Source organism: Colobus angolensis, unplaced genomic scaffold (genome assembly GCF_000951035.1).
Source record: "Colobus angolensis palliatus isolate OR3802 unplaced genomic scaffold, Cang.pa_1.0 Scaffold198, whole genome shotgun sequence".
In the NCBI taxonomy this organism is placed as follows: domain Eukaryota; kingdom Metazoa; phylum Chordata; class Mammalia; order Primates; family Cercopithecidae; genus Colobus; species Colobus angolensis.
In genome coordinates, this window is record NW_012115132.1 from 3,209,259 (window position 1) to 3,220,236 (window position 10,978).

Consider the following 10,978-nt stretch of genomic DNA (forward strand, 5'->3'; position numbering starts at 1 on the left):
TAATGATGCTAGATGCCCTACACGAAATCGAATCACTCTGAGACAAGCCGGTCCTCAAAAAGCCTGGCAACATGGGCACTTATAAGGACTTGGTGTTGAGCACAGAACCTCAGTAACCTCAGCAAAGACACTTCGTGGCAGAGATGGAAAAGTGGAGCCATCTTCTCTTGATGGATCATGAAACCATGGCAGGGAGCCAGGGCCACAGGGACTATTGTGCACTAATGACTCATGCCTTGCCAGACATAAGAGACCAAGAGGAGGCAGTGAAATGAGTGGACTTCCCATTAGTATTGGCAAGGAGACGCCTGGAGCCAGATCTGATTTGTTTAAACAAATATATAAGTATGATATCATCTGTATCCCAAATGTCATGGAGTAAATAAAAGTGTTAGTTTCATAAGACTTTCAAAAAAATAATTTTCCTGCTTTAAAAAATGTTAGAAAAGCACCATTATTGGAACCTACCACTCCCTCTAGCCACACTATGCTTTACCTATCCCAGGAAGGATTCCAATGAAGGAATTCTCAGTTCTTGTGGGTTCAATATCAACACACAAACAACTTGGATAAAGTCTAATGACATACTCCATGATGTACATCCCAAGCCACCACAGCGAAGAAGAGAGGAAAATTCAGGAAAATGGAAAGATCAGAGTATCAGCATCCATAAGGGTATTGAATATTATCTCATAAGGGTAGCTGAGTTCCAGTAAAATTGTAGAATAGCTGCTTTCCATCCTTCATCTAACTCCCCACTAAGCCTTTTTTTGTATGCCCCTAGTCTTTTCAAAATAATAAAAATATACCAGATTGCAGCTGAAAAATATGGCAAACCTAGGATTTTTACCCTCTGATTATTTCCACCCCAGGGAAGAGCTACCATGAAAGTGCTGTGTCTAGTGGCTGAAATTGAGGCCCTGTAGGATTTAAAACATTCCAAGGAATATAAAAAGCTGATGGCACAAGTCTAGAGATTAAACTCTCATTATCACTTTTCTCTGAGAGTTCAGAAAGAAATGTGAAATAAAGTCACCGAAGCAGAGCCAAAAGCCACTCTCATTTTGGTACAAGCAACTCCAGCTGCCTTTTTTTCTGTGCAATTTATCATGAAAGCATGGCTTCTATTCCAGGGCAGAGGGGAAGCTGGAAGTCAATTTCATCCACCTCTTTTGAAGAGTCTCATGGGTGACATGGGAATTAAAACAAAAGAAAAAAAAATCACATCCTATACCAGGAAAAATAATAGTCAGCAGCATAAAGGAGATAAGTACCACTATTATGGTCTGGAATTAATGAGGACTCCAGGTAGCCTGAAAAGCTTTTCTTTCAGAAAACTCAATGCTGTGTTTTCCGTGCCCCTCTGAATGACAAAAGCAAGGTGGACACCCCTTCTCCGGCATGGTGAGCACTAGGAGAGGTAGTCTTCCTTGAAAACTTCTTCCGTTTTAATGAATTATCTCCATTTTTGATGCAACTCTAAGGGCAATGGAGAGTAGGGCTGGAAATGAGAAGCTGAATTATTTTGGGAAAAATATATCAAGTTAGATACAACCGTCACACATACATCAGAATGAAATCCAACTGGATTAACGTATAAAATGTTAAAAATAAATAAGACCCATAGATAATTGATTATTTACTGGATATTATTAGAGAAAGCCTTTATAAGCATAAAATCAGGAAGTGCAAAGGAAAATGTTAATAGAATTTGTTACATGAAATTTAAATTTTTATATACCATGAAACATTATAAATAAAATGAATAGGCAAATAAACAACACAGCAAATACTTGCAAAATTTTAAGATGGACAAAAGATAAGCACCTGTACACTTAGTTTTTTTTGTTTTGTTTTGTTTTGTTTTGTTTTTTGAGATGGAGTCTTGCACTGCCGTCCAGGCTGGAGTGCAATGGCATGATCTCGCCTCATTGCAAGCTCCATCTCCCTGGTTCATGCCATTCTCCTGCCTCAGCCCCCCAGGTAGCTGGGACTACAGGCATCTGCCACCATGCCCAGCTAATTTTGTGTATTTTTAGTAGAGACGGGGTTTCACCCTGTTAGCCAGGATGGTCTCGATCTCCTGACCTCATGATCCGACTGCCTTGGCCTCCCAAAGTGCTGGGATTACAGGCGTGAGCCACTGCGCTTGGGCAATTAGTTCTTATAAAGCAATAAGAAAACCTTCAGTAAAAAAAATTGCATACTCTACTCTCAAAAATACAAATGATCAATATGAACAAAACTTTACCTCATAAAGAACCCAAGTGTGGAAATAATAAACAACATTCTCATCAAATGGCAAAGTTGCTTTTTCTCCTTTTTTCTTTTTTTTTTTTTTTTTTTGAGACATAGTCTCACTCACTCTGTCACCAAGGCTGGAGTGCAGTGGTGCAATCTGGGCTCACTGCAATCTCCATCTCCTGGGTTCAAGCGATTCTGCTGCCTCAGCCTCCCAAGTAGCTGGGATTACAGGCACGCACCACCACGCCCGGCTAATTTTTTTTTGTATTTTTAGTAGAGATGGGGTTTCGCCATGTTGACCAGGATGGTCTCAAGCTCCTGACCTCAAGTAATCCACCTCCCTTGGCTTCCCAAAGTGCTGGGGTTACAGGCATGAGCCACTGTGCCCCACTGCAAAGTTGTTTTTTCATGACAAATCCATGTTGATAAAACTTTGACTCTTTCTCAAATAAATTGGACAATGTATAGTCTAACACAAGCCAAATTATGATGAGATTGGCAAAAATAGGTCCTGCTAGATCATGGAGAGCAGGAGCCATAGAGATTTTCTCTGTGTACACTCAACCAAGCCAGTCAGAAACTCTAGCATCACTACCACCCTGCTAGGAAGGACACATTTCTAGGTTTTTGATGTAACCTTTTCCCTTCCCCCAGGATAGCACTGCAGCCTAAGGCCAGATCACGAAGTAAGGGAAGGAACTCACACACACCCAGTGCTATAGGAATTTTATCATAATGAACAGTCAGCAAGTACTTCACCCCATGTGTCCGCTGTGACACCAGATCTGGGGCCACTAAGCTCGGTAGGCCCAGCCATGAAGGTCCACAGCAGGGCGTGTCACACGTCTTCATATTCTTTGACTCAACCATTCTACTTGTAGAAATATGATGTAGCAAAATAGAGACGCATACAAATTCTGTCCAAGGCTATTTGTGGAAGCATGTATTATTATTGAGAAAACATGGAAATAGCTTAAATGTTCTATACCTGAGGGATAGCTAAATTATGGAATCCTCAAATGATAAAACACCAAGCAATTAAAAGTAACATTTCTAATAAACTTTTAATGACTTGTGAAAGTTCTCAAGATATATTAAGTGAAAAAAAATGGAAACAAAACTCAGTGCCACTGCACTCCAGTCTGGATGACAGAGTAAAACCCTGTCTCAAAAACAAAACAAAACAAAAAAAATGAAAATCAAATGCTTCCTATGGTTTGATACAGATGTTTTAAAAAGAAATGCCAGAAGATAACAAAATATTAACACTGGTTATTGTTTTGTTTAATTATAAATTTATAATAAAAAAAAAATTGTAACTAAAAAGTGGAACATAATAGTGAAAATTAAAACTGTCTATGAATGTGTAAAGCACAAATAAAGCCCCTCACATGTTTCACTCTTCATCACTGACTTACTTAACACAAGATTGAATTGGTATATGCTCTTTTTGATGTTTTCCTAGGAGGATTTACATTTATTTATTTTAGGAAAATTGAGTCATATTTAGAACACATTTAGTGTGCTAAAACTTTATTTGCATCATTCAAAAGGATATCATGAATGTTTTCCATGTGCTCACATTTAGGTAGATATTCTTGGCTATGTTTTAGCAGCAAACTAAATTTATTTGACTATTTTTTATTTCTTTAACTTTTCATAATTCAAATTTCTCCAAAATGTTCAATAATTCTATAATAAGTGTATATTACTTTTAGGATCAGAAAAAAAAGTACACATTTTTAAAGAGAAGAAGGACTGCCTTCTGCAGTGAAGACAGGGAGAGGGGCAATTCCTTGCAAATATCCCCTCATTATGGGAATAGGAGAGCCATCTACCGGAGAAGCATTCCTTTGTTCGGCCTTGTAACAGACAAGCACTGAGGACCTGCTGTGTGTCAGCGCCGCAGGAGGCGCTGGGGAGACAGAGCTCACTGACCTCCTGCCCCTGTGTCTCATCTTGTCAAGATCTAAGCACCTGCCTCGGAGTCAGCTCTCAATAAATGACAAAACTGAACTGTGCTCCTGCTGCTGAAATGGAGCAGGAAGCTCCCCACCAGAAATAAGAACATTAAAGGGGGAGAAGTGACTTTGGGGTTCCCTTCAATTCATGATTTTCTGTTAATGCCTACCAGGAATGGAATAAATGCTTTTCCGTGCCCCATAGCTGTTCATAATCCAGTGGGGAGACAGCTTTGTACGTGGATGATTCTGCCTTACAAAATAAAATGTCCTCAACCCTGGAGGCAGACAGACTTAGATCTGAATCCAGATAGTTCATGAGTTTTGACATAAGAATGATAAAACTGTCTTATAGAGCTGAATAGGAATTAAGGGAGAACTTGGGGGAAATGCCCCGCCAGCACACAGCACAGGGTAGATTTAATAAAAGAACCCACTCAGAGCAGCCATTCATTCTCTGACTGTCTTTCCCCTGCATCGCCTGGGCAGGGAAGATCAGCATCTTTATCTAGACCCAAGTAGCCACTCTGATGGTGGCTAAAGGGCCATGTTCTGAAGGGTCTGACACTGTGTCTAGGTTCCTTGCCTAAACTCTGCCACAGGCATGGGGGGAGGGGGTGGAGCTGTTGCTTGTCCTCCCTAAACTCAGGTATTTTCAGAACTGCATGATCATTTTTAAATTGCCCCAAGGCAAATAAAAGCAGGAAAACAGTTCTGTTACTACTAAATAATTTTAAAACATAGTGACAGGATGTGGGATTATCTGGGATTTTGCATTCTAGACATCATCTCTCCTACCCTGGGAGGCATGTTTCTCAAACCTATGCCTGATTGTGCAAAAAAAGAGAAGAGCAAAAGAAAATATTGAGTTAGAGATGAGCCTAAATAAGACTAGAGAAAGTGGTCTTGGTGTAGCTTTGAAAGAGGGGCAAAACTACATGGTATCCCAAGAACAGGGACCAATATTACAGCCCCATTTCTTGTCTTTGCTATTTCCCATGATCACTCTTAAACCAAGAAACTGAGATCTACTCTCTGGTTGGTGGGGCTTCCTCACTGGAACAAAGGGGAGTATGTACATTTCATAATAGAGATTCTGTGATGAAATGTCCTAAGGAGATAAATGTACATTTCATAATAGGCATTCTGTGATGGAATGTTCTGAGGGGATAAAAGATGGAATCGGTCTCAGCACATCTCAGTTACTCATTTTGATTCGTTTGGACAAGTGAGTTACTACAGCGCTTATTTGGAAAAATGACTAGAAAGCTACCTCCAATCTCTCGGCCTCAACCCCAGGCTCCATTTCTTTCTGTTCCTTCCCGCTCTCTTCTTCCAGCCCTCCTTCCCCTCGTTACTCCTCAAACTTCCTGCCCTCAGCCTCCTCTCCAGGGCCGTCCATCTTGTTCGATTTTCTGCCCTACCTGTTTGCCCAAGCTGACCGATGTCTCCCCATCCCAGTACCCTACCTCAAGGAACTTTCTGCCCAGCTCTTCCTCTGTTACTACCAGACCGTCTATGTGCCGCCACCCTGTTCGTCAGGCACCCCTTTCCCAGTGCCCTCCTATCTTCCCCCCTCGCCCTCCTCATAGCCCTTCTTGCTAGTCTCCTGTACTCTAGTCCCCACTCCCTATCCAGCCACCCCCAACCAGACCGGACGGCTTACAAATCTCACCCTGGAGAAATGGTTTCCCTCCTACTGGGGCAGTTCTCAGGCGGTTCAGAATTGCCAGGACTGTGGATTCCCAGCGACGACCTGGCAGACACGGGGAATCCAAGACCATGGCAAGCGAATATTCAGCCTGGCCTGCGCCTTTCCTCTGCTGCCTGGGCAGCCAGACTGCACAAGCATCTGCATTTGAACTGGCTTCTCCGTGGAACTTGGTCTGTAACCACAGAGCAAACTGCAGAACCAGGGGCAGAGAAGGTAGGGGATTGAAAAGCATCGAATCTGTTCTCAAGGAGGGAGGTGATTGGCCAACGTGAGGTCCAGTTTTATGTTCATTATCTCCTGGGTTTGCAGTTGATGGCAAGCCTTTTTCCTGGCAGTATCCAGAGGCAGTTCTAGTAAACAGGCTGGATTCGGAGAGGCCAGAGCGGTATCATTCGAACACTGCTGCCTGGAGATGGAGTGGGGTGCCGTTGCCTAGAAACTGCAGAAGGCCCGCGGCCGAGCGAGTGGCAAGAGGACGCCGAGAGAGCCCCGGACCCACCGAGCAGCTCCAAGGCCATGGCGGGACACCCGAAAGAGAGGGTGGTCACAGATGAGGTCCATCAGAACCAGATCTTGCGGGAGCTGTACCTCAAAGAGTTACGAACCCAGAAACTCTACACGCAGTACCACGTGAATCCCCTGCGCAAGGTTCACAGGATTACGAGGAAGCCCATGTCTTGGCATGATAACCTGGAGGCACCCGCAGACGCCAGGTTTCTGAATCTCATTCACCATGCTGCCCAGGGGCCAAGGAAGAAGTACCCGGAGGCACAAACTGAAAACCAGGAAATTGGGTGGGACTCAGAGCCCTTGGTCGACCCAGAACGCAGTGACCACAGGATGAACCACTTTAGGGTCTACAATGACATCACTCTGCACAAAGCTAAAATGTGGAGCTTGGGAGAAGATGATCGCCACAAGTAGCATCTCAGCAATGGAGTCAGTTCCTGGATTTAATGTCCTAAATATCCACTGCCTAGAAGAGTAAATATTACTTTAACCCCCCGTCCATAATTCATGGATAATGGCAAAAATTAGGAAGCATAAAAAATATGCGGAAGAAGGAAATAAAAATTGCCCATTATCTCATCGTATGGAAGTGACGAATATTAACATTTTAAACCAGTTGTTTTTAAAATTAATAAATTGCATATATTTATTGTGTAAAAAAAAAAAAGAAAAAAGAAATAAACCTACTGTGGGTCCTATGGTTTTTTCCTAGCTGCCATTAACAAAGCAAAACAGTTGAGCATTTTATGAGCAATTGTCATCCTTGTTTAAGAACACGACCTAAACAGGAAAGAAGCAAGTTGTCACACTCAAAGTGATATTGTCTCACTAGGTTGCAAATGAACCCTAAACAAGATTTTTAAAAGCAGCATTTTAAAAGGATGTAATCATCACTTAAGATCAGGAGCTCCAGACCAGCCTGGCCAACATGTTGAAACCTCCCCCCGTCTCTACGGAAAATACAAAAATTAGCCAGGTGTAGTGTGCACGCCTGTATTCCCAGCTACTTGGGAGGCTGAGGCAGGAAAATCGCTTGAACCCAGGAGGCGAAGGTTGCAGTGAGCCTAGATCATGCCACTGCACTCCAGCCTGGGTAACAGAGTGAGACTCCATCTCAAAAAAATAAATAAATAAAAGGACATTCAGCATCCCTGGATACATTTACTTCGTGTGTAAACATATGTTTGCTGAAGTCAAGGTAAACTGAACCACTCTGCAACTAGAGTTCTGACCAATTCAATCAAGAATGGTCTTGCCTGGGAATCATACTTATATCAATGGAGTTTACCTAGGATCAGATGTTTCTGCATTAACCACTACCTGTATGAAGATCTGGAATCTCTAGGACATTTAAAAATAAGCGCACTAATTTAAAAAACAATAAATAAATGTCTCCTCTTTAGTAAAGGCTTCTTTGAAGTTCCCTCAGATTAAAGTGATGTCGCCCTGCTCTGAGTTCCCATAGGTCTGCTTACGTCACATTACACATTGTACATAAGTGATGTGTGTGCATGTGGCATAGTTCCTTCAGAGCCTACGCTCTTTGAGAGCAAAGCCTAGGACTGCTGTCTTTAGCTTTCCCAATGAATTCAGCTCAGTACATAGTAGGTGCTTGGTAAATGTTTGTGAAATGATCAAAGAATGAATGCGCACACACAAATTATTCTAGACAAATGATATACAAACTTTGTTACAATCACCTCAAGTCAGAGTGTCCTTCACCAACTCAAATGGCTAAGAAGCCAAGTGGCTAAGGTAAGGGCGTGAAGCAGGTCTGGGATGGGGCATTTATTTGGTGAATTGGTGAAGGGTGTGTTCTATCTAAAGACAGCAGCTGCCACTCAATTCCATGTACTTGTTGCTATGTAGAAATTTGCAATGGATTTCCCAAATCCTTCTTTTTCAGGTGCCAGAAATCTTGACCTATGTGAAATATTTTTGGTTTTAAAATCTCATCACCTAATTAATACTTTTTTAAATACAGAGCAGAACAAACAGAAGCTACCTGTGGGCCAGACACAGGACAAAGACTTACACTTGTAAGTCAGGTATGTTACAGATTCATTACACCATGCCCTTCCCTTGGGATGTGTTCTTGTTTAATCTCTCTCTGCCAGACATAAGTATTTCCCTTTAGTCTGTAAACCTCTACCCTGGTCTTCACTGTTCTTGTGATCTTACTGGGAGGATTTTCTCTAAGACTGGGTTTATTGCTGTTTGTCTGTCTTCCCCTGGTTTTGTTGACTTTTATTAGGACAAACACAATTTTCCTCCCCAAACCTGGCCCTTTCTACTATCTTTCTTGTGTTTCTGCCAAGTGAAGGCCATTTTTTCTCTTTGTAATCCAAACCACTGCACACTTTTTCATCTAACCCTCTTTGAAATTCATTGATCTCAACTCAGCTAAGTTTCTTTCATTCTGCTTGCACTTGAATTTCCTTCTCTTGTGTCAATCAATTCCCTTCTATGTTTTACGTCTGGGCTTTCTCTTTTGACATTTTTCCTTGTGAATGCAGTTTAGGCTTCATGGTTGTCCGGGAAACTATGCCTTTGACTACAGAGCCACCAGCCACGAAGTACACTGCTTTCGTTTTTTCCAGTGGACTCACCAGTCCATGTTGGGGATCTTCTGTGAGTAGCTACACAGACCTACATAGGATGTCATTTAATACAATGTATCCTGATCAGCATTTTATCGATATCTTGTGACTCTTGGGACACGGACATGACATTAATCTATCCTAATCCTAAAATGTCACTGAAATTCTGGTCTCCTCTCTTAACATGCTGGGAGTTGCTGTTGATTTTGATTTCATAGTTTTTAGCAAGAAAAATGTTTCTGGGGAAAAAATATAATACACAGATGCTTTTTTTCTGCAGAATAAAATTCTTCCTGTAAGATCTCCTCTGATTTATCTTTTCAAAACCTTTCCCCTGTTCCCAAAGCCATAGAGCCAATACAACCTGACATACTTAAAGTACAAATACTGATATTCACATTCAGACTGGTGCTACTCAGCTGAAAAGGCCTCTCAGGCTTACCTTATTTATTTATTTATTTATTTATTTATTTGAGACAGAGTCTCACTCTGTCGCCCAGACTGGAGCGCAGTGGCGCTATTTCGGCTCACTGCAAGCTCCGCCTCCCGGGTTCACGCCATTCTCCCGACTCAGCCTCCCGAGTAGCTGGGACTAAAGGCGTCTGCCACTGCACCCTGCTAATTTTTTGTACTGTTACTAGAGACGGGGTTTCACCGTGTTAGCCAGGATAGTCTTGATCTCCTGCCTTCGTGATCCACCCACCTCAGCCTCCCAATCACGTTTACCTTTTTAACTATTCTTGTCCTCGTCTACATGGGCTGTAGACCCCACTTTAAAATCTTATTTTTCCAATCTGTGAAAGGTAGATCTCTTCAAATGATTGGGCTTGAAACTGAAGAGGATGTTAAAGAAGACACTTGGGCTTTTTAAACTATAAAGAACTGGAGGTAAGCTAAAGACATATTTCAGGGCATTTTATAAACATAAAATAATAATGGCAATAATAAAGATGTCATTAAAAGATACATGAAACTACTATGCAGGAAACATACACATTCAAGAACAATCTTCCTAGGATACCTACAGGATAATCAAGTTGAACTAAAATGTGTTTCATATTCATTCCGCAATTAGTCTGAACTCAGTTAAATGATACTCTTTACAATTTTAGTCAAAGAAAAACAGATAATGCTAGAGTAAGATTAAGGGTGCTGACGGGCAAGGGATGGAGTGGGTGAAAATTAACCAAAGTTAACCAAAATTAACCCTCAGACTTCTAAGTGGCCTGGTGACCTTCTGAAGGCTATCTGCCAATATCTGAGCTTGAACTGAAACTTGAGTTTGATAAACAGAATTGTGGTTTTGTGTAAATTTCAAATCAAATGTCCATTCAGAGGCTGTGTATTTTTCAGGTGTTTCCATGGTTACATAAAAAGAAAATTGTAATTCACATCTTACTACCCTAGGCTTTTAATACTAAAATCTTCAGAAGTCTTAAAATTGTAAGCCACTGATGTAATTTATTTGCCCCATTTCATTTCTGGTCATATAGTCTGAATTATAGTGGCAAACTACAGTAGCTCATTATTACTTAACACCACTCTAAATCTGATTGAGTGGTTCAAAGAATTCCCTTCTTAGACAAGCTAGAACCACCAGAGACAAGCTAGACCCATCACTTGGTCTAAACAAACTAGATCCATCCAACCCCATAATGTTGCTGGGTCCAGTCCTGAGATTCAGAGTACCTGAGTCAGTACTCAAGTACTGACTATCAATGTTGCTTTATTTGTTTTTGAGTTTTTCCACCATTCTTTCTGCTCCTTAATATGAGAAAGTAACAAGGTTTTAAGAGAACAAACATTATCCATATATAAAAATATATTAAAATATTCAAGCATCAAAGCTACACCTATTTTCAGGCAACACAATGCTGCCTCTTACTTAAGCATGACTCTATTCCCCAAACCGTGTTACTTCTAGCTTTTAGTTTAGAGATTTTGTGTCT

The 10,978-nt window shown here is 41.4% G+C and overlaps 1 protein-coding gene across 1 annotated transcript; it reads left to right on the plus strand.

The window, feature by feature from the left end:
- Positions 1-6,369: 6,369 nt before the first annotated feature.
- Positions 6,370-7,080, plus strand: LOC105511051 (protein FAM183B-like). The gene has a single exon (XM_011941079.1). It carries the CDS (start codon positions 6,436-6,438, stop codon positions 6,841-6,843), a length of 408 nt encoding a protein of 135 aa, XP_011796469.1. The 5' UTR covers positions 6,370-6,435; the 3' UTR covers positions 6,844-7,080.
- Positions 7,081-10,978: the final 3,898 nt, after the last annotated feature.